The sequence below is a fragment of the Sinohyriopsis cumingii genome, chromosome 3, assembly GCF_028554795.1.
Source record: "Sinohyriopsis cumingii isolate HCF-2022 chromosome 3, ASM2855479v2, whole genome shotgun sequence".
NCBI classification, from domain to species: Eukaryota; Metazoa; Mollusca; class Bivalvia; order Unionida; family Unionidae; genus Sinohyriopsis; species Sinohyriopsis cumingii.
Genome location: NC_142963.1, coordinates 58,311,962 through 58,337,565, shown reverse-complemented (window position 1 = coordinate 58,337,565; position 25,604 = coordinate 58,311,962). Strand labels below are relative to the sequence as shown.

The window sequence follows — 25,604 nt, the reverse complement described above, 5'->3', positions numbered from 1 at the left end:
TATCATTATGGTCTATTTATAGCAACTATATTGCATAGTTAAGAGAAAACAGGCTTGTTTTTTAATTTTGAATATTTGCTCTCAGATTCTTTGTTCTGATTTATATTTGGTACTAATTCAGCTTGTAGTTTGGCCGAGTGGTCTAAAGCGCTCTCCGTTACGGATCACTGCCATCTCACCTCTGTCTGCGTGGGTTCGAGTCTCGGATTCGGCTAATGTGGGTATGTGAGAAAGCTTGCCAGTAGCTTCTCGTGGGTAGGTGGTTCTTTCCGGGGTTTTCCCGGGTTCTTCCTCCACCATTGATACTGGCCACCATGTATAGCCAATCGCGTGCTGAAAAATGGCGTTAAGCCCTACAACAACAAAAAGCTTGTTCTTATTTGGTGCTAAAAGTCAAGTCAAATGGATTCTAGTCAGTGTGTGTGTTTGAGTGAAAATCTTTTTCAAATAATGTTATTTACCAAGTTCTTAATACAACACAGATGACCCCTAGCAGTAGCAGGCCATATTAGTCCTTTGTTCAAATGAATGTTTCCTGATTCCAACATTGCAGAAAAATATGCATGTGCAAGAACAAAATTATCAACTATTGTTCAGTGTTCAGCTGAAGATACTTCACTTAAAATAACAGAAGCCATGAAAATTGGGCTGTTTAGTATTGCCACAGACAGGAATAGTGATTATGACAACAAAAAGTTGTACGACATCTGTCAGATACTTTGACAATGAAAAGGGCAAAGTCATTAGCGTTCTTCTTTCATTACCAAAATTAACAGTAGATTCCACTGCAGAAAACATTTTTTTTTATTTGCTTGATAATGCTTTGAACAAACATGACATAAGTTGGCTGAATTTTAGGGGTTTTCAGCTGATAATGCATCAAACTAAAAGTGAGTATGCAGAGAGAAACAAGAAAAAAGTTTAGAAAAGTAGCACTAAAAGAAAGTCAGTTATTAGAAGTCAGAAGAGAAAAAGAGATGAAAGTATAGCATAAAATTAAATCTTGAAAACAAAAATGTAAAAAAAAGCATGCAATTTACTTCACTCTTGCATCTTTTGAAATATTCAGTTCCAACAATATTTTATTTATTTACATAAAGCAAGCAAAATTTTTCTTTATCCACAGACATAATAATATCTTGTGAGAATATTGATTTCACCTTTGTTCATCCATTTTTCCTTTCATAAGCCTTGTTATCTGTTGTGCATGTCTTGTGGCTGTATGTCAGTATAAATCTAATATTAATTTTTTTCTTCTTCATTATAACTCAATATAGCATGCTTCCAGGTGTACCAAGCAATAATTAGATAATAGGAATAACTTAAACATGTTATACATAGTTATGAATATATATATATATATATATATATATATATATATATATATATATATATATATATATATATGTGTGTGTGTGTGTGTGTGTGTGTGTGTGTGTGTGATCTGTTTTATACTAAGTTGTGCATATAATATAAATTATTTTTGAAAAAAAATAATCATATAGTTTATGACTACTTTTGTGAAAATTAAACATAATTTGATTAACAACATGTAATTCAAATATAATTCAGTTGAAACATACTTCAGATGGTAAGAGTCAGAATTAAAAAAAGAATAAAGATGCAGCCTGAAACATTTTCTACTTTGACAACTATGCAGTTTTCCAATTTAAAGATGATTATATTAGATTTCTTCCAAATTTTCATCTCTACTGGTCAGGGGCCAGTTAGACTATTGAAACAGCATATTGTCTGTCATCCATCCATTATGAAAGCTGTCAAAACTCCATATAGAGGTATTTTAAAAAGAAAACGGTTCAGATTGTGTGTCCAGTTTGTTCATTTCATGATTTCCAAACATCTATTCTTGATAAGCAGCGTGCCACTCCATTTGAATTTATATCATGCTGAAAGAAACTGACATTTCTAACTGTACTAAAAACTCCTTGATATTCTTTATTTATGGTAGGCCTGATACATTTACAGCACAATGTCATGGACTAATAATGAAACTTCAAAATACTGTTTTTACTAATTGATATAAGAAAAAAAACTTCATTTGTTTTCAACATGGATAAAGGAACATGTTGAGAGTTTTGCACTGTTCAGAAAATGAGACCACTCCAAAGCCCCTGAATACAATTCCCTTCAGATCTTAATGAAATACATAGACTGTATATTAACCAAGGTCAAGCTAAAGATGTACAGTCAGAGATCACCAGAATTTCAAACCTGGTCAACCTAGTCAAGAATAAATTTAAAATTGTTGGAAATCACATTGTGTCACAGCTCCTTTGCAGCAAAATGTTAATGAGGTTTCAGTCTGAAAAATATTATAATGGTGAGGGCAGGAGCCATTTTTATGACCAGGGTATTTTTTTTTCATTTTATTTTGAGATATAAAAAAACTAATATGACAGATAAATTTAGTTGCTTGTACAAAATCAGAGTCAGGGCAACTTTTTTTCAAAAAGTCTCAGGCCCTTCTTCCATTGAAAATTGAATAATTTGCCCCCAAAATGCTATAAATGCTCATGAACGTCAGTTTGGTAAAGAAAAATATTGATAGAGCAAATAGACACTAGATGACATCAAGAACTTTAGGGATCCATTGCTTTAAGTTAATGGAATAAAATTTTGAACATTGCTCGAAACAATCAAGCATGAATTGTTTTCATGCCAAATATTGGTTTACGTCAAGACCAGGAGAAAACACTGCTTTTAATAAAAATTTAGCAGACAAGGTAATACACAAATTTCTATTTCTGAATTACACTGTTTTGAGGGGCAAGTACACACATAAAATTAGTCAATTTAAAACATTTTAGGTGGGTTTTTTCTTCAGATTTAAAGAATAGTAGTTTTATCATTATGTCAAAATAATAGGGAAAACATTTTGGTCCTCTCACTGTCAGAAGTAGATTTTGAGTTGGGGAAGTGATTTAAAAAAAAAACACACATTTGCCCTGAGCCTGCGTGTGAAACATAATTCTTTTCAGCCCTGAATCTGTTTTAAAAATATTAAAAATGTATTTTTACAGATCAAAACCCATAACATTCAGATGTGAGAAAAGCAAGTCTTGTCTTGAAAATCTCATCATTAAGTGATATTACAACAGTACTATGTAATGTCTCCAATATTGGGCTACCAAAAAAACTAAAGGAGCCAAACTTGACAATCTAGGTGGAGTTTGGTGTTAAGACAGTCATTTAAAATAGTTAAAGCTACAGAGAACTTGCTGGTCAAATTATGGCAGATTTCATGGGTAGAAGGGTGGGTTGAGCAAAGAAAAATGTTTTGCATTTTTTAGAAACGCCAAGCATCTTCCATCTCAGCTTTTTAAGCTTGATCATATCAATCAAGTGAGATGTGCATCTTTTTCCAAGAGATTAATGCACATTTCTTTTTCAGGGAGAGTTGTTAATGTGACCAGTGCCAAAGGCAAACTTTCACTGCCCTCATGCTCTGTGTATGGCATTACAAAATACGGAGGGGAAGCATTTTCTGATTGTCTCAGATTAGAGATGAGAAAGTTTGGAGTAAAAGTTGTCATTATAGAGCCTGGAAATTTCGGTGGTGCTACAGGAATGCTGAGCTCAAAAACAGTAAGTACCTTACTCTGTAAACAATTATTATGGCCACACATGGCATAATTGACAGAGCCCTGTAGTAATCACATCCCTTGGTTTGTCTACTGATTTGTCCATCCTTATGTCAGAAATTTGGTTTATGTAAATAGCCTTCTGTGTGACTGCTTAAAAAAGTCATGATCCCCATTTGCATGAACTTATGATTCCTGTTTACCTGACCTACTAACATTTATTTCCTCAGCATGACTTTAGATTTTAACCAGAGTTGGCATATGGCTTTATAGTGATGAGACCTTCATTTCCAGCATTCCACAAAGTCATTTACAAGAGTTTTATCTCTTTGGTAGCCTTATCCTCCTGACTTGTTTCTGCAGCATAACTTTTTTTCTTGGATTTCAGCCAGATTTGGCATTGGCAGGCAGTTTCATGTTGTTAAAAACTTGAATGCATTTTTGAATTCCAGCATTCCATGACATCATTGAGTTATGCCCCTAATGGTCCATCCTCCAGATTTAGGTTTCTGCAGCATTAATTTTTCAAGGACTTCAGTTTAATCTGGCATATAGATTTACATTGATAATTGAGTTTCATTTCCAGAGATCCATGTTGTTTTGTGGAGTTGTTTCCCCATATCACCAGTTTTCCAGACTTTATTTTGTGCAGGATAACTTGGCTAAAAATTTGTTTCATTTCAGCCAGATTTGGCATGTATATCTGATGACATATTGCTGGTTTTTGAACTACAATATCATTTTCAGGAGTTGTGCTCAATTATTATCTTTTATTCTGACTTCGTTTTCTATATCTATACTTACCTAGGATGGTTGGATTTCAATGAAATAAGGCCTCTAGCTTTATATTCAATGACTTTTCAATGATTTTGAGTCTAGCATCCCACAGCATCATTAACAGAAGTTATGGTCCAAGATGGCCTGTTCATCTAACTTTGGTTTTCAAAGCATAAGTTTACTAAAGAACTTGGATTTCAACCAGATTGATCATACATCTTAGCATGGACGAGACCTTGAGTGAATTTCCAGCAAACTGCATTATCTTTTAGAGGAGTTATGACCTTCAATTCTTATTCTCCTAACTTTGGTTTCTCAAAAAATTACTCTGTTAAAAACCATTTTCAAAAGTAGATTGTAGTGAAAAGGGTCCTCTGTGATCCACATAACGCCATGACCTCTAAACCTCTAATTGTGACTAAAATTTGTAATTAAAATAGAGATTCTTGTGATTATACCTTTGGAGAAAAAAATTCTTAAATTCATTATTGCTTATGTTAACACCCATATTGTGCTGTAAATATCAAAATGGTTTGATCTAGGGTTTCTGAAAAACAGTCATTTTTGAAAAACAGCTGTTTTTACTGTTTTTTTCCATATTTTCACTAATTTTACAGTCAGTAGCTTATTTTTGTGATGAACACCGTTTTATTATATATCTTTCGTGATAAGTTCTAATTCAGTACATTTTTAATTCTTATAATAATATTTAAAGAATACAAGTGCATCAAGCGACTTGTCTGAGAGACGTGATCTTAATTTTGTACAGAAATTCGTACAGACCAAAAAAACTCTTTCATCGTCCGTTGATGTCGGTTTAATGGATAGAATTGCGTTGTACAATTTCTGGAGATTTTCAGTGCGCTGGCCAGAGTTCCTGAAGAGTGTGAATTCAGACTTGAGCAATTTGGAACTGTCTTGCCCTCCGACTACAATTGATGATCCATCTTTTTGAAGCAACAAATTCAATTCATCTTGAAGAGACAAGTTCACACTTTCAGCATCATTTGACAACTGTTCGACGACATCTTCTATATAGTTGACTTCAAATAGACGAGACACTAGATTTCCTGTGAAATTTAGCATAGTTTTTGAGGGGGCGACAGATGGATCTTTGAGACTGCGCAGGAGGTTCGTGACATCATTGTTCAATCGCTCTTCAACGTGACACTTCAAATTTTCCATGAGCTTGGTACTAATGTCATTATTCAGGTTAGAAAGCTTGTTGAACATGAATCCTAAAATTGTGTCAGCACTCATCAACGTTGCATCATCTCGACTTAGATTCTCAACAGCAAGTTTCACAGGTTCCATTGCCTTCAGAAGACTTTTGAGAGCATCAAAATCCAATGTCTCAGTGTCCGTTAGAAACAGTAAAACAGTTAGAAAAAAAACAGCTGTTTACTGTTTTTTGATTTTGGACGAAAAACAGCTGTTTTACTGTTACTGTTAAAGAATTACCAGAAACCCTAGTTTGATCTTAAGAAGTCACTGTACTCAATAATTTGCAATTGGGGAGTTGGGTTTTGTTTTTATTTAAAATATTGATAAGGTTAACTGATGAGTGAGGTACACCTTGACTAGTTTCTCCACTTGTAGGGTTTTTATATGAGGAACTATTTCGTTAAATAATATTGTAAATTCTTGATTTCTTCAAAAATTACTTCCAGCTGTCATGGTTGAGAAACATGTTTGATGAGATGTGGGAGAAGTCAAGTGATGACATCAAGGAAACTTACGGCAAAGATTACTTGGAAGCTCTTTATAATGGTACAGTTAATTCTGCATCCACCTCGGCTAAAACAATTGGTAATGTAATAGATGCAATGGAAGATGCCATTACCAGTGAGAGTCCTCAGATAAGATACCTTGTGGATGGCAGCAAGAAATTGATAGATTATAATAATGTAAGTAATGTGATCATTTGTATTATAATTACTTGAGTTATAATAACAATAATAACTTGATCTTTACCTCAACTGGCCATAATTAAGAAGGTGTTGTTTATTATATTGCCCCTCATGTCCATCAACAATTGCTTGTTTCTCTTGAGTCCATATTTCTGATCCAATTTCAATTAAACTTGGAATATAGGTTTTGCTGTCATCAAAATCTCTAACCCAGGTTTGATAATGAGAAGATTCCATGCATAGAAACCTATTTCACACTGAAATTTGGTCAGGCTAATGTGGTATATTAGCGTTGGAGAATGCAATGACATAGGTCAGTTTGGCATTACAGGACAAGTTTTTAAAATAATTTGTCAAAGTTACATACCATTTTAAAAAGCACAACATTTTCTACAAGGCCATACATTTTTGTTTTGAAAATGTGTGCATGAAATGTGCTGAATTTTATGTTTTTTATCCCTCAAGAATATCAAAGGTTATGAAAAATGTGAGTTACTTCATATGATTTATAATTCTCAAATCTGTAAAAGGTAATTAGTTTCATATTTAATTGAAATGATCATGGGACATAATTTTACTGAAATATGTTTTGATCCTATTGTCATTAATGAATGAGAAACATAAAACACACATACAAAAATAACCTATAAATACCTTCATATTTAGAGTATTGATTGGCATCTATTTTTGGTGTAGAGGGCGGTTTCTTCTGTGCTGCACAAAGATTTGTTTCTGTAACTAGATGTTGCCCAAGATCTGAAATGGGAATTTCAGATTAAAATAATGAAAAGCTAAACCTTTGCCTGGGTGTTGAATCACTGCCCTTCCAAACTTGGTATTCCAGCACAGTTTATGAGCAGTAAAATTCTCAAATGTCCAGTTAGCGTGAAAATCATTGAAGTGTTCAACACCTTCAATATCTAAGTCCAAAATACCAATTAACCATTTACCATCCATTCAGTTCATTAGTCAAGGCCACATTCCCCACTGCCTAAAAAATAAATTTCCCCAACAAAATTGTCTATTATTTACATCATAATCAGCATCTACATCACAGCTATCACTTGCTGTTTCAGTATTGTCCACCATTTTGATCTCCACACCTTGAAATTCAGTTTTAAGATAAAAACATTTTTGCTAACCAGTTATCCTCAATTCTGTTCATTTTGTTGAAGCCGTGGTCATGATCTGCACTGCTGAAAACAATCTGTCCCAAATACTTATCTATATTTTTATCAAAATTGGCATCTGTATCACTGCCATCGATTAATGATTCAGTGCTACACATTCATACTCCTGTTTGAAATAAAATTGACAAAGAATCAGTTATCATCAACTAAGTATATTGTGAAGAAGTAAAGATAACAATCCCCAGGGTCTCCATTAGTGTGATATTTTAAGGAGTCAAGAGGACCCCCACATTTGAATTTGTTAGGGTCTTTACATGGTGTTAAAAGGTCCCACTCAAGTTCCTACTACAAAGTTTTGTTTGTGGCACACAGAGAGAGACTCAGTCAGTGAATCAAGACTCAATGTAATATTTCTGTGTTATAGTGGACTTTGCTTTATATACATGATAACAAATAGTGTGTTGTGTGTGAGAGAGAGAGAGAGAGAGAGAGAGAGAGATCTAGCAGAATTTTCCATAAAGCGAAAGACAGTCTCTGTTGTAATAAAGACTACCTTTAACTGGTATTCAAAAAGGTCTGTGCTTCTACAAAATAGTGGATTTACTTTTTTCTCAGCATCTTCCCTGTTTGGAAACCCACATGCAGTGTTGCATCCAACAAGTTCTCCACCTTTTTTTCTTGACATGACTTATCAGCCACCAATCATGTAAAAATAAAATGGTGGAGAACACTTGTATCCACCAGGATATGCAATTGTGGGGTTCCCCATTCTGCAAGAATTAAAGTTTAAAGGGGGGAGATACATGTTTTATATAAGGGTACTCAATAATTATCCTAAAAGGATGTAAATAAAAGGAGTTTTATCTTTTGCACTGAAACTTACTACAGTCTTTACATAATCTAGGTCCATTCATATCTAGAACCAAGATTCCCCAGAAATAAACCAATGTGAATATGTATGTAATTGTGCCTAGGTATTGAAATTACTTCCAATTGATCAAGACATGCCAGTACTTGCCATACTTTACACTTATCAAGTGTTTTTTTCATCATGGAATTCACAGAGGAATGTGGTCAGATCCAGGAGAAATTACTCTGGTCAGTAGCTAAACAGCCAATTCATTTACACCAGACTGTGATTTATTTTAATACTTTTAATCAAAACTGCAATTTTAATACATCCCATAGGACTCCTGGGATGGGGTTTTGATGCATCCTTTTTGATTTTATTGCATTACTAATGTGCATTGATGGAAGTCCTGATCCCCTCTGCCTAAAATATAAATTTTCCACACAAAATTATGGCTATTTTCAACTAATTAGCAAGCACATCATTGCCATCACTTGCCATACTGACCACATTTGATCACCACACAATAAGACTCAATTTTCAATTCAATTTTTTTTCTTCAGTTTAGGTTTTTTTTAAACTATTACTGTCAATGCATGATTTGGTATTTGAGTACCATCATTCTGTATTTCCTTTTTATTTTTTCAAAAAGCACAATGTAAACTAATGACGTATTTCCATTAAATGCAATCTAGTGCAAAATGGTAGACAGAATGTATTAAACATACAGTTGACATTGTATCCCATATGAAAAGGTAAAGTACGACTGGAATCGTATCCCATATGAAATGGATTAATGAGGTGATTTTACACTTGATTGGCTAACCGTGTTATCACTCTATAGGTCATATTTTCAATCTGATTTAGATCAAACTTGGATTATGAGCTAAATCCACACATATTAATTAGGTGATCTTGCACCAGATTGACTGAGTTTGTTACCACTCTGGACACTGTATTTCTGATCCAGTCAAATTTAAAAATGTTCTAGTATACTTTTACTTGTTTGTAAGATCAAAATATTTTATATACAAGTTTTCTTTGTATTCATAAATATAATACCTTTAGCTTTTGATTTACTTAAGATTAATAAGAAACTGTAAAATTAAATTTTCTAAAATGTTGTTGTTGTTGTAGGGTTTAAGACATTTTTCAGCACGTGATAGGCTATACATGGCAGCCAGTATTAATGGTGGAGGAAGAAACCGGGAAATCCCCGGAAAAAGCCACCGACCCTCGAGAAGCTACTGGCAAGTTTCTAAAATGAATTTGGTTTTACCATAATATTTGCAAATATTTGTTACATTCCAGAAGGCATGTATTACCCAAGCATCAGTTACACATTTTTTGGTCCATAAAGGGCATTATATTTTGATTTATAGCATTATATTATGATTTAGGGCATTATATTATGATTTAAGGCATTATATTATGATTTATATCATTATATTATGATTTGTAGCAATAGATTATGATTTATAGCATTATATTGTGATTTATAGCATCATGATTTATAGCATTTTATCATGATTTATTGAATTATATTATGATTTAGGGCATTATATTGTGATTTATAGCATTATATTGTGATTTATAGCAATATATTATGATTTATAGCATTATATTATGATTTATAGCATCATGTTTTATAGCATTATGTTAAGATTTAGGGCATTATATTATGATTTAGGGCATTATATTATGATTTATAGCATTATATTGTGATTTATTACATTATATTGTGATTTATAGCATTATGTTATGATTATAGCATCATGATTTATAGCATTATATTGTGATTTTTAGCATTATATTGTGATTTATTGCAATATATTATGATTTATCGCATCATGATTATAGCATTATATTATGATTTAGGGCATTGTATTATGATTTATAGCATTATATTGTGATTTTTAGCATTATATTGTGATTTATTGCAATATATTATGATTTATAGCATTATATTATGATTTAGGGCATTATATTATGTTTTATAGCATTATATTATGATTTATAGCAATATATTATGTTTTATAGCATTATATTGTGATTTTTAGCATTATATTGTGATTTATAGCATTATATTATGATTTATAGCATTATATTATGATTTAGGGCATTATATTATGATTTATAGCATTATATTATGATTTATAGCATTATATTATGTTTTATAGCATTATATTATGATTTATAGCGTCATGATTTATAGCATTATATTATGATTTAGGGCATTGTATTATGATTTATAGGATTATATTGTGATTTATAGCATTATATTATGATTTATAGCATTATATTATGATTTATAGCATTGTATTATGATGTATAGGATTATATTGTGATTTATAGCATTATATTATGATTTATAGCATTATATTATGATCTAGAGCATTATATTATGATTTAGGGCATTGTATTATGATTTATAGGATTATATTGTGATTTATAGCATTATATTATGATTTATAGTTTTATATTATGTTTTATATCATTATATTATGATTTATAGCATTATATTATGTTTTATAGCATTATATTGTGATTTATAGCATTATATTATGATTTATAGCATCATGATTTATAGCATTATGTTATGATTTAGGGCATTGTATTATGATTTATAGCATTATATTGTGATTTGTAGCATTATATTGTGATTTATTGCAATATATTATGATTTATAGCATTATATTATGATTCAGGGCATTATATTATGATTTATAGCATTATATTGTGATTTATTATATTATATTGTGATTCAGGGCATTATATTATGATTTATAGCATTATATTGTGATTTATAGCATTATATTATGATTTATTGCAATATATTACGACTTATAGCATTATATTATGACCATAGCATTATATTATGATTTAGGGCATTGATATCCTCTTTTCTGTTTCCAGTTCCTAATAAAGATTCGGCCTTTCATACCAGATTCCTTCTTAGACTATTTGCTTGATAAAGAATACAACAGTGGACTTCCTCCAGTGCAGGCCAACCATGTCTCCTAGATTTGCAGTTTTATATTCCATATTCTAACCATGACCTAAAATACAAAGGAATCCAGTTACAACGAGCAACAAGGGACTACATAATTTTTTAAAATACCCACACCATATTATACAGTATTAATCTATTCTGGCTTACATCACATCCATGCAATGTCACAAATTTAATTTCTGTTCATTTGAAGAATGACATGGATTTGGTCAAGCTATGTAGCTATTCATTATTTTTTTTTTTTTTTTTTTTGTCTAACTGTTAACAAGATATTGCCTTTACTGGCATAAATTTTCTCATTTCATCTTGAATCAAGGTCAAAATTTTTTACATATTTTAAATGACATCCATGACTGGACTTAAAACCAGTTGTGAATATAAAAATGAAATTCACAATCAACCATCAATCTGTACTAAGATAATTTTGCAAGGTCCTAGTTTGCAATGAACAGTTTTTATTGTATTCTTTAAATGACTGAAACACACCAAGTAAGTATCCCCTCCAACTGTTTATAGTTTTGTGCTTTATGTAACTAATTGAAGCTTGATATGGATCATTACATCTTCCCACCTACCTGCACTGCCATTGAAGAAGACATATTGGTATAGTGCTTTCCTTCCATACATATGACAAGCTTTCTTGTAAGCTGGATGATTTAAAAACTTGGGAGACAAACCAGTCCAAACTGGATATTAAGAAACTTGATTAGGTTCTGGTGACTAACTTTTAAAACAAAATGTTTTTAAGACAGTTTGAACTCTCTGGACTTTTTTAAAATACAAAACTTATTGCCTGTTTAAGCAAAGTTCATTTGAATGCATGCAAATTTTGTTGGTATGATATAATTAGATTTTCAGGCCATTTCAGTCATTTATTTGGTTATTTTTGTTACAGTTTTTGGGCTTGGACAACAAATATCCTTGTTGCTGTTGATTGTTGTTTTTGATTGTACTCTGAGCACATTATTGGCTGTATAATGTGAAGGAAATGGGAACTGATTGCTTTTTGAAGAATGCACAGAGGCAGCCATTACCCAGCTGGCCTCTACTTGTATCAAACCTCTAACAACCCAGATGTTACAAGTACAGTAAAACAAATTTACTAAAGATAGACAAATGAAATTCAGTAGACCTATTTGTATTAACATGTAGATAACCTCTCTGGATATTTAACAAATTGGAACAGTTTTTCCATTTCTAACAGATTTTTTTAACTTTCAGAATTCTTTTTTGACAAAATCTTATTAGCATAACTTGGCAAAAACCTTTTGAGGTTGACACATACCAATGTCACATGCTTGTTTCTAGATAAATGTAGATTACTTGATTTTATTTTCATGCCATTATATAAATTTTTCAAATGTTTATTTTTACATGTTTAAAATTTTACCTTGCATTTTCTTGGTCTGCTTTGTTTACAGACATGAATCTACTTTGGTTGCGTCTCACCTGCAGTTTTTGCACTTCGGGTGTGGTAATGGTTATGTCATCATCAACAGCGTTAAAGTTTTACTATAGTTTTTTCAAGACATATCTTGTATGTTGGTTCCTGCATTGAAGTGAAACTTTGGGATGATATCAGAATATCATTCCAAAAGATTTCTGTAATATCCATTGAGCTCCTGTCTTTTCTGTCTCACCTGTTTAAGCAGAAAACGTGTTGCATCATGGTGTATGTTTTGTGTTGACTTGTTTGAAAATCATATCTTCAACATCTTTGGCATGTAAATGAAATTCTAGAATGATATTACTATGGGTATAGAGCTTGTACATTGATGTGATTGTAGTTTCTATCATGCTTGCCTCTCATGCATAAACAGAAACTTTTTTGCACCATAGTGAACAATATTCAAGTTTTGCATTAAGGTTTTGAAAGTCCGATTTCATCTACATTTGTTGCTGCATTCTATCAAAACTTTCTTATAATATTATCGTAGTTCAGAGATGCTGTCAGGATTACAAGGGTGCAAATTATTCAAAATATTTACAGATTTTGCTCACATGATGCAAAAGACATACACACAGATTAGTCAAGAGTTTCAAATATAGAAATGTACTATTTACAGCATATAGTTTTTATTTAACTGTTAACATGAATAAATAAGTATACGAAAAAAATTTGTACAGAAAGGATATTTATGTGATCAAAATACCCGTGCCCTTTCCATAGTATGCAGATGTAGGTTATTAATACAAAGGATGCTTGAAAGTTCCACTATTATAACAGAAGCTTGCATGTCTTTGAAGAGTTCTGCAATTGATGCGCTTTCCTCTCATCTACACGTGCTCAAACATTGGCCAATTTCCTAAAGGTGAAATCAGTCATGGTTAGGTGGAAATTACTGATCATTTTCAATTTCAAGCCATTGTTGGTGGCACTTTGCCAAGTGAACAGCAGAATTTAAAAGGTGAAGGATGTATTGGAGTTTCTTGCAAATTGGAGGATAATAACTCTAAAACAGTGTTGGATGACAGGTTAGATAAACAACCAGAAATGTTTCAGACTATTTGGCTGTCTTAGTACAGATGGTTTCAACACAACACTAAGATATGGCCATTTCTGTGGAGAAGGTAATTGTCTTTGGAAGTGAAGGAGCATTAAGCATGACCAGGTGTAAAAGTAGTATAGCAACAAGAATTAAACAGATAAACCCTAACTATATTGCTGTTCGTTGCATATCATGCAGACTTGTGTTCAATCAAAACTGCTGAAAATGTAACTTGGAAAAATTTCAAGAAGTAATCAAAGACTCGTTTCAGTTTTTCTGAAGAAGGATAGCAGACTATGGCACTGATGGTCTTAAAACTGTAATACAACATTATAGAATAGATGAGAAATCTGGCATAGTAGTCGCCAGAAACTGAAACTGATTCCAGAAATTGAAACTTTGGCCAAGTTCATGTTAGTGAAAAATCTTATCTTTGAGCAGGGGTGTAAAAAGAGACAATACCTGAGAGCTATGGAAAATTTGTTGAAGTTGACTAAGATAGCTATGCACATGTCCCTTCAGACAGTAGAGTTAAAGGGGGTGCTCAGCACAGATCAGTGTTCACATACAGATAAGGAACAGATGTACTTGAAAACAATCAATGGATTAGTACTTCTACATCTAGAAGGGACAACTTATGAAGATTTTGATTTCACTCGAGTCCTAAGAGAGTGGAGTAGGAAGGAGATATAGATATTTAAGAGTTAGGTAAATGATGAACTATGGCCATTTCCTACCCTTCTCCCCCCCCCCCCTTGTCTTCTACTCTCCCTTAATGCAGTTACAAGGGGACAGCTCCCCTTGCTAGATGAAGTCCTGGCATCATCTCTGTAGTTTAAACGCTTATGCAATGATATGCTAGAAATCTTGCCTGTCTTTTTCGCTAAAGCAGAAATTTTTGTTTCATCATTGTAAACAGTATTAAAGCTTTTTGTCGTTTTTCAGTCACTTTGATAGCAGTTTTTGTATTGAATTGGGATAATATTACTCTAAAACTGATATGCTTGTATCTTATGTGAGATGTACTGTCATAAGCATCATGGTAAACAGTGTTTTCTATGACAGTGAAAGTAAAAAGTATGGGTTTTACTGTCCAAGCATTCAGATGCAGGTGAGACACAAGATTGTATAGAACACTCGTTTCTTTCAAATTTAAAAACAATTGTTTTCTTTGTTGTCATTTCTACTGGTTGTAAAGTTATGCTATGGCACATTTTACATCAGTTATTGCAAGTTTGTCATCACTATTCCTCAGAAAATAACTAGAGAATTGGCATACATCTTTACACACACATTAATTCCAACATAAAATCCTGTTGCTACAGTGCCTGAATTGATGACAATATCAACATGAGGTTTTCACTTAAAGACGTCTTGTGTAGTTGATCCTAAATGAAAATGGTGCCAGTCAGACCTCCTTATCTTATCACTGCTTCTTCTGAACAGATGGCCATTTGTGAATTAATTTTTAACTGAAGACTTCTGATGATATCGAGTTGGACCTAAATAACAGTTGTGACAGTTATACCTTCAATGTTGCTGCCATGGCAGCCAGTTTAAAAATGTGTCTCTAGATCTCCAGAATGGATAGTTTTCACTAAAAGGTTACTTATGTAGTTGGTCCTAAATAAAAATGGTGCCAGTACAACTTCCATCATTGTTGCTATGGTGGTAATGTTAAAAATCTTGTGATTGCCACTCCTGGAAGGGGCAGCAGTCATAACAGTATGGGATTTTCACACACTTCTCACCATATGTTGTTGGTCCAAAATGAAGTTTACATCATGACCTCCCAAAATTTCTGCCAACAGCAGCCATTTTAAGAAAACTTGTCACATCTACTTCTCTTGACTGCACGATCCTTGCCGACATGCTTTTTAAAAAAAAAATACTTCTTGCAGTGTGTAGGTGTTTCAAAATGGCTGCCTTGTGGCTGTCATATGGTTACTTTTCCTTAACAGATGGTCATGTCGAAACTAGGTCTTTACCTAGAACACAAAAGTAATACAGAGGTGATTTGGAATTTAAGTGTCCTTATACGACATTCAGCTTGACAGTATAGTTACGATCTTGAAACTGATCAACATTCTTTGTAAATGAATTATGGCATTGACAAGCTGTTGTTACTAATATACTATCTGCAGTCTTGGTTCTGAAAGTGGTGCATACCTGCTGTTTTGTGAAGGAGTTCAAAAACCAAACCTAACTGATGTTAGGGTCAGGTGAAAGGTCATTTCTCGCATTTTTTTAAATGTGGTTTATGTATATAGATGAATTTTGACCAGATTTTGTATTTAATTCAAATATACAAGTTGATAGCACTCAGACATTAATTTTAATGTCAGAGGCCTTGGGTCTGTTTGTTTTGCTGTACTGGTATGACAATGTAACAAGTATTTTGGTTTTTTTTTATCAAACCCAGTTTGTGGCTGTATCTGAAAAATACTTAGAATTACACCACTTCCCTAACTTTAAAGAAAGAAATTCAGCATAGTGTCAACATATATTTGCAGTTTTTTAGAAATCAGTTTATTTTATCAAGGTCAAAGGATATGATATGGAATATGATGCTGTATATACAAGTATCCGGTGAATTATGTTATTTGTTTGTTATGTTGGGTTTCTCAGGAATACGATTTAGTGCTTATTTATAGTTAGTTAAGGTCAAGGATTTTGTACTCTATATTTCCTGTTTAAAAAACGTTGATGGGACATCACTCTCAGAAAATCTAAATCCTTACTTTATTCTGCATGTATTACCCAATACAAGACAAAATACAGTAGCAGTAGAGCATGACTTTTCTTCTTACCATCAAGATGTTTTGTACACGATTTTAAATCATGTATCACTGGTGAGTCAGACACAAGCTTATTGAAGCATTTGGTGAATCCAATAAATTAAAATTTGAAACATACCTGTGATTTCATTTGCAGCATTTTAATGGCCTGCTAATTGGTCTTGAATCAAGGTTTTGTGTTACTTAAAAACTTTGTAACAAAAATTATCTAACTTGGGTTGTTTTGCAGGTCATATAAACCATTGCAAGCCTTTTTTTTCTCACTGTACTTCTTTGATCCAGTTTCATGAAATTCTCTGTATATATAAAAGATGTTTATAATTTTCATTTTCAAGAAAAAAAACACTAAAATTTGTTAATGATGTTAATTAGAAAGTATGTCTAGCTTCACTGTACACACTGATAACTGGTTAACAGCAAAGCTAACATTGGTTGGGAGTCCCAAACCCAGGGTACATTTTCTACCATGTTGTTTTCAGATTTAATCAACATATGGATTAGATTATTTTTAAAAAGTGGTTAACAGTACTATAAGTTTTAGTTCATTTACATATACTGTACATTGTATTATTTATTGTAGCTTTTCCAAAAAAAGGCATAGATTATTTCATATAGAATGTCATGGAAATACTTTTAAACCATTCAAGATTTGAAACTTGGGGATAGAATTTGATGTGAACTGTAGGTATGCTCAGGAATTTGATAATTAATCCATCCACTTGGTATGTGCTTCATGTTTGAAGGTGAACACTTGTAGGAAGTGAGAAAAATGGTTTAATTCTGTTCTTGTCACCTTGAAGCAGGCTGTCTCTAGTTTTTTCCAGGTGAATTACGGTCCATATATTGTATAAAATTATACCTTGTCATTATTTCACTTGATCATAATTCGTTATGATGTTTAAACAATAACAGAAATGTAACAGATCAATAGCTCATTAACAGTGAAAACAATGGAAATTGTAAAGCTGCCTTAAAAAAAGAAAAATGATTTTGATCAATTTGTATTGCATATCTTGACTGGAGTATTCAGTTTGCTCAAAATATGTCCTCCCCTTTTTTTAAATTTAAAAAGTCTGACTGAAACTTCTATGCCTCTACTTACCAGATTGTAATCCCGTCTGTTCATATGAAATTACATTTGTACATTAGAGTTGATATTACTGCATGTACAGGTTTTACTAGAAGCAGTTAGCTCATGGTAGACATACATTTTGGTAAGCATTTTTATATACACCTTTTCTGGCTTAGCTTGATCTACCTTTGAAACCATATAGATTGCGGAGAAATTTGTAAACATTTAGTAACACTGGGACCAGATCTGTTGCATTTGTAGCTCTGCAATTATATTTTCATTCTGCTTATTGATATAAATCCTGATCTACTTGTGTTGCACAACAGCCAAGCTGGATCTGTACTGTTTGGTTTTATAAGCAAAGTATAATTCTTTATCCCACAAAAGAGAATTTTATACAATTTTAAAATCACTATACTTTCCACAACATAATGCCCTTTCATTTTTCCAAGACTGGTTTTTATAAAAACTATTTGATTAAGCTAATAATCATGCAACTTTTCACTCTTCTGTCAATATATGTTCAGATTCTAAAATTTCCTCTAAGAGCAGAACATCCTCAACAGATTCAAAAGTTTGCTTTCACAACATTCTTCTGCTTTTACTTGATTTCATCATCTAGTTCAACTTTCTCCGACCAGTCAATAATTTTACCACTTCAGACTACTCCCACATATTCAAGTCCTAACATGGCTCTTTTATTTATATTTATTGCACATTTTTATAATGGCCACCTACATGGAATGAGCAAATTTTGCTCCAAATAGGATCCAGTACGGAAAATTGTATCTTTAATTTTAGGCAATGAAAAATTAATGATTAAACATGTGTGCTTGAAATAATTTTTGAAATGTACTTTTACTGTGAATTACTATTTTTTCAGAGGGTAACAATTTTATAGATTTTTGTGTTCCTTCAGGACACGAATTAAAAAAAAAATTGGAAAACCATAAAACCATTTAACTATTAAATTTTAGCGTCTGTGTGCACAAGGTGGGCATTAAATTTGCTTTAGTTACAATAACCCAATTCATTTTAAAGGAGACTAGAAATCAAAATTTTCCTTTTACGTATGTAATTCTTTACAGATTTTAATTCGACTGTCATGTTTGTAAATTAAATATCTTAAGCGGGTAGTGATTTTATTGCACGGAAGATACCAAGATTCCGTAAATTGCCGAGTTTTTCCGAGTTTTAATGAGACGACAGATCACGTGGTACCATGACGCAATACTAGCCAGTCCTCGAATATAAACATTGGCGAGCGAGGCAGACGGAAGGAGACCACATTTGGGTTGCACATTCAAAACTTGAATCTGCAGTCTGATATAATAGTTTATGTACTGTACTGGTCAGTGCTAAAAGAAATGTTTTAGGCACAGGCCCCGGGCTGGTGACTTAAATAAACTCAAGCCCTGACTGAAATTCCACAAGCCCGGACAGTTCATACCTGTCAACTCTCAAGCCGGGAGAAAAACCTCCCGATTTTGGGGGTATTTCCTCATCTACATCCCGATCTCGTAATATCTCTAAATTTTTCGCAGCGATGTCCCAATTATTACATTATGTCTGTCAATTTTCATTTGTCAGAAGAAAAAAACCCAACCCCAAAACATTTATAAATAGATTTAACGTATGCAATCCACAGTCTAAACTGCCACACTGCAGACATCGTAGTGATATGACTGAAAAATTGTTAAAGCTACGTTAAAAATTCAAATCACACGCACACACGTCTAAATACGGCACTGGACGAAATAATTAACATCACACAACAGTTTTGTTTCTTTTTTTTTTTTCTTCAGTAATAGAACGTGAAAATTAAACATTATTCAAGTAAATTTCAGATGTTTTTAAACAACTACAACAGTACTATAGTATACAAAAATTAAAAGAATAAAATAGTCACCAATTAGCTTAAATGAATGATCACTTTGAAATTTTCTCTGCAAACAAAATCGCATCTCCATTTCCGCCAAAGAAACTCGGCCAGTTAACACCTGACATTCCTCTACCATATATGTAAAGTTTAATTACCATGATTAAATTACAAGGAATAAAACAAAATATACCATGCAGTATATGTGGCCCTAAAGAACTAATTCTGAATAAATATTTTGTTCAGCAAACAGTGTTACATGCATTAAGACTTAAACCTAAAGTCCATGGCATCGTAAGTAACAACAAAATAGGCATCGTTTATTTGGCAAGCAATTGCTGGTGCTTACACATACACACACTGTCGAACATGGTTTCTTTGAAGTATGTCTGAAGGGCAGTCCTTTTCACAAAATCAATGCAAGGATAAGGAGTATGTTCATTAGTCACACCGGCTTTATTGTTTGCGTACTTAAATCAAAACTTTAGCTACTTTGCAATTTAGCCAGAGCTGACCAGAATATGCAAAATGGGCTTGTCCTGGGGGAATAATAAGGCGTATCACATGGAGAAAAGGTACGTCCAATGGGCGCTCGCACATTGGGGCAAGGGGTTGGGGGTTGGGTCAATAGTCTCCCCCCCCCCCGTGTCTATTGTCAGCCATTTAATGTGAAACTTTGACCTCTTTTCATTTAATCGCTGCTATTTAAACTGCCCAAGGAATAGTTTTATATCAGTTCCAATCATTACAGATTACCGTTTATATATACTTCATGTATACAATGATTTTTTTTTAAATTTGTAATTTTTATAAGATTACTGAAAATTGTGTTTTCTCGAAACACGACAGGTTTAGAATCTTACTTTTGGCAAAGCCTCCATTTGATTAAAATCAAATCTAAATTTCACCTTGGACAGTAGTGATTTGATTCAGATTGTGCCGTGTTAAGGCATGTATGTCAACATCTTGAAAATACATTTACTCATTTCACCCGGGCGATCAAAGTTTCCTCAGGCAAACAATTTTTGTTTCGACAAGCCTGACGGACACCTCACTTTGAATACAGGATGGGTCGGAACTTAAACCAGAGGGGCCCAGGGTGTCGGGCTATCAGATTTATTTTTAGCACTGCTGGTGTAGATAAAAGATCCGTGAATTGATTGTTGTATTTTGTGGTCACTTACTCGGCCTTCTGCCTATTTTCGTAACTTGCACGTTTAACACTTTTCCCAGGATTTAAAATATTCAACGTTATGTCTGGAACAGCGCCAACTTTTAGTCTAGGCCTAGCATCTGGGTATCCTTGAGCTGCCATTTTTTCTGAATCCCTCTTGTAACAGTCCTTTGAGAAATGTAACGAGCACAGAGTGCTGTATGGTGTTGCATTGAAATCGACTTGTTTGTAATAATTTATCCATTCTTTCATTATGCCTTTATCTTTCGGAAAAGAAAAAAAATGTTGTCCACAGGCTTTTCTTAATGTTCTATTACACCAGTAAGCAACGCAAAACGGTATTGTCTTGAACTCTGGCAACTCCCATTTGGGCTGCTGGAGTCGCTACTATGACGTCACATCCCGAAAGTAACTGAATAGGTGCGGAAATTTTGCATACGAGGTCACGGAAATTCAGCTCCTAGAAGATAGGCCAATATTTTAATATTGGCATTACGGCCGCAGATGATACTTCAGAATAAGGTTTTCTGCTACAGTACTTTTATTATTATGCTATATTTCCATTGGTTTCTGGTCTCCTTTAATTACACAAGTTTAAATTTTACTGTTCTATAATTTATTGATTTTGCTAAAAGGTAGTACACTGTACTAGTGATAATTAATTTATGGCAATAAAAATGATGCAGTTCATTGTTTTGTTTTCTTGTGAATCAGGGCATTAAATATGGAACATATTTCATGAACTTGGTTAAATACAAGGTTCCCATGCTACCCAGAAATAGGGAAAAAGTCGGGAGAAATAATAAAAATTTTCCCGACCATGAAAAGTCCTTTGCAAATATCGATGAAAGTCTTAGAAAAAAAAAACAAGAATTTTCCACCACCACTTGATGCACGAAACAATCACATGAAATCGATATGAAAATTACTTATCTTCTTAGAAATCGTTAGTATTAAAATCGTTGTCTTTAATCTGCTGAAAGACAAGATAAAACTACGTCATTGATGAAATGTGACCCAGTACTCACGATTTGTGTGTCGCACCAGTACACAAATCTAACAAGCCACATTTTTTACAAAAATTTTAAAAATATTGAAGTTGTATGCTGGTTATAATAAAAATTACTAAAACTATAAAAGAAACTTTGAAATGAATTTTTCAAGAGAACCACTCCTATCAAATTTACAGAAAAAATAAAGCATTCTGGCATGAAGTGCTTTCAAAACTTGATCAGATGATGCCATCCAAACATGGCTATTGCTACTCACAACTGGGAAAATATGGTTACTTTTCTTGATTTGCTATTCAGAATTTTAACAAATTATTCTGGCATAGAAATTTCAGTTTTTTCCCCCTCAAATGATGCAAATCTAAAATCAGATTTGGCCAGTGTTTTCAAAATAACCAGCTTGTTTTGACAAGAACTTAAAGTAATTGTATTATAAATATTTAGTATGTAAAGTTTGAGCAGTCTTTAATCCGACTTTAGATATTTTATGGTACCAGTGTTAAGATCACTGTGACATTGACTTTACCATGTCTAGCTATTTACCCGTGCTATATATCCCTTCCACATCAAGTTACTATTAAAGCAGACAGAAACCCAAATCTGGTTTATGAAAAGGGAAACCCTCAGTAGCCTCGCAAAGGGTCATCAAAAGAAATCATAAACACATGGGTCAGGAGGACCTATTCATCGCCAATTTAGGATCATGTGGAAAAAATGTTTGGATCCATTGCCATCCCATTACCTGGTGCATAAATTTATTTATTTTAAAGAAAATGTTCCCATTAATGTTCAAGCTATCTTAACATCTGTTGGGCTTGCTGTGACTTGTCCTTTCAACCACAAAATTAAGAAGCATCTTTCCTGCCTCAAGTGCAAACTCAAAAACAATCAAAAAAGGTAGATAAGATGTTCTAGAACCAAAGGTATTACGCAAAGTAGCTTTTTCTTACTTAGTAGCCCTATACTTTCCATTTAGACTGCAAGGCATTCACTTTTGCTCAAGTTACATGGTCCAGAACTATATCATGTAGAAACCATTTTCCTTAATATTAATTTAGAGCAAACTTTACATTTGAACCCTATTAAATGGATCTTCATCTTCCTTACCAAAAAATGCAAGGCATTATGAAAGTCTTCGTAGTGCATGGTCCTGAACTAGTTACCTTGTAGAAACCATTTCTTATTGGACTTGCAATGACCCTACCCTATGAACCCAACTATCAACAGGTGTCTTTATTTGTCCATGTGCACGCAATCCATAAAGGTTGGTCAAGGTCAGTGGTCTAGTAATAAAGCGATCTTGTGGAAACCAGATTTTGTTTCTTTAAGTCACCAGAGATGTTCCCAGAATTTTATCATAATGGGAGATCCCCTTCATTGGCAACAATGAGAGAGGGGAAGTAAAACAAAAATAAGGGGGAGGAGGAAAAGGCAACAGTTCACTATTTACACAACACTTAAATATCCATCTCTTTCTTCCTGATCCACTCTGGAAGATCCCTATTGATATAAAGATCTTTAAAAGATGTTGCTTCAAGTTGTTTAAGTATTAATATGTACATTGTTTCTCATCTTAATCTGCCTCTTATCTGTGTATGAATATTGAGAATACCCTTTCACAGCTCTGCCAAATTTAACTGAATTTAGCTCTCCACTGGCTACTATACCCAATTTACTATTCCACAATGCTGTATTGTGATTTTAAGTCCATTAATATCAGTCTACTTGTCCAAACTGACATATTTTGATTAAAAGAAATATCTCTACCTTTTAATTTCATTTTTAGAGTCTTATTAAACTTATCACAAGTTTCATGCTACGGCTATATGATTTTGTAGCACATTATCTTGCAGGGTTAAAGTGTGACAAAAAAAGGAACAAAAAGTACACTCTACTCTTAAACTGTATTCTAATTTGGCTTGTTTGTCTGCTTTTTCAACATTTAATTTCAAAATACCACTAAATGAGGGGTTGAACTGCACATTGTCTGCGTGTATCCAGCATGTACATCAGATTTGTATTTAACACTATCTTTTGGTTCAAAATCACGCACTGGTATCTCAATTAACACTTTCCAAGCTCCAATAATCTAACATACTTCCTAACTTTAAAAATAAATTGCCTTCAGTACTATAATCAGCCAGTATTTGCCGGACTAAACTGTCATCTAAATATGAACAATGCTGGGAATCTGCCATTTTTGGTCCTATACCATACATGCCAACCCCTGACAAGGAAAAAGTGTAATCCAAGTGGACAAAAAGAGGAATCCACATATAACATGCTAAAAATTCAATAAACAACGATTTATTTGCCCCTCTCGTCTTTTAACATCCATTACTGCTTCAAGTTTTCATATGTAGCACTCTTAGCTTTAGAAAGCAACATATTTTCATGTTGCATTTTAAAAAACTTTGTACCAGCTGAGACCATAAATGTTTTGCACACCAGTAGAGCACAAAGTACTGGGTTACTGAGCCTGGATCTGAATTCACTTTTATTTTTGTTAACAATACTGAACAATCTCTCTCAGCATTAGAATGGTAAAGAACCAATATTCCTTTCATAACCTGACAAAGAAAAGGAAATTTATATCTTCAAGGGATTGTGTCTTTTAGCTGGGAAATAAGGTGCCACTGCACATCAACTCTATCTGCATTATGTATATTGTCAAGTAGAATCCCAACTATACTTCAGGAATTCTCCTTCCAGATGATCCAAGGTAGACAAGGATGGTAATAGAAAGGGTTATCTCTTGACAAAGAATCTAACACTTTTGAAGCTTTTTGACTGTCTCTCATTTACATCAGCAAATGATGCATTTAAAAGCACTTCATTTCCATAGGGGAATTTCTGGAGCATGTAATCACAGGCTGTAGCATAATAATCTCTAACATTATCATAAAACACCTTCACGGCTAGAGTAGAATTGTGTTCTATGAATTCCCTTGCTTCTGCACCAAGAGCAAGATCTTCATTATCTTTCTATTAAGAACTCAGTAAATAACACCTCTGCTATTTTAACATTCATGTCCGCACTTTAGTTCTGCTGTAGATAAGATGTTACCTTTGTATTGGAGTTCATAAGACGAGCTAATTCGATGTGTTTCTTTGTTTTTGAGTTTTTCTCCACATAAAATTTACCACCATGCCCAATATTAAAATCATTTCCGCACAGACTGCAATGAGCATGATGCTGCCCTAGAATACAGGGACCCGTATCATTGCTTAAAACTGACCTGTCTTACATGTACATGTACGACAGGTCAATTTTAAGCAACCGTACGAGCCCCTGTGCCCAAGAATGGAACGCTGTATTATGTCATTCAGGTATTCATCTTTGAAGGATTCGGGGTTTTTTGTGTCTTTTTCTGATCCACATGTGAAATTCTTTGAAAAAAAATATGGGCTCTAACACAAACACCGACTAGAATACATCTTAACACATTAACCCCTGGAGCTTTTTGCCTGAAAATCGAGTAGGAAACACATTTTGAAAGCTATTTCTGAATAGACTCAGAAACACCAAATCCCTGGTCATCTTTCAATAACATACTGCCTAGTCGTGTTAGAAACATCATTTTTTGTTGGCTATTTGACTCGCGCATGAGCAGAAGGGTAAAAGTTGGACTTTTTTTTTTGCGCTAAACGGAGCCATTATTTTTGTATGGAGACCACTCTTTATTCCAAATGCCCATCTTATCCTACTTTTTGCAAAGGCTCATCTGTCTGTTTGCAGTTCATACCAGTTTGCCTTAGATCTGAGACCAAAAAGTCTAAAATCCAGACACAAAATGGGATTCCGACCACGGGCGAATTTTGCGTAAATAAAAAGTCGGGTCCAAAAAATGAGGTTTTTCTATCTTATTTTGTAGTGCAACTAGGTATTTCAGATTATTT

The 25,604-nt window shown here is 33.4% G+C and overlaps 1 protein-coding gene across 1 annotated transcript in view; it reads left to right on the top strand.

The window, feature by feature from the left end:
• Positions 1-21,384, top strand: part of LOC149802923 (retinol dehydrogenase 7-like) — a 41,511-nt gene extending 20,127 nt beyond the window's left edge. Inside the window, exons 5-7 of the mRNA XM_089952409.1 lie at positions 3,413-3,606; positions 6,050-6,286; positions 11,186-21,384. Coding sequence (XP_089808535.1) covers positions 3,413-3,606; positions 6,050-6,286; positions 11,186-11,293 — 539 coding nt within the window. The 3' untranslated portion in view covers positions 11,294-21,384. The remainder of the gene's footprint in view (positions 1-3,412; positions 3,607-6,049; positions 6,287-11,185) is intronic.
• Positions 21,385-25,604: the final 4,220 nt, after the last annotated feature.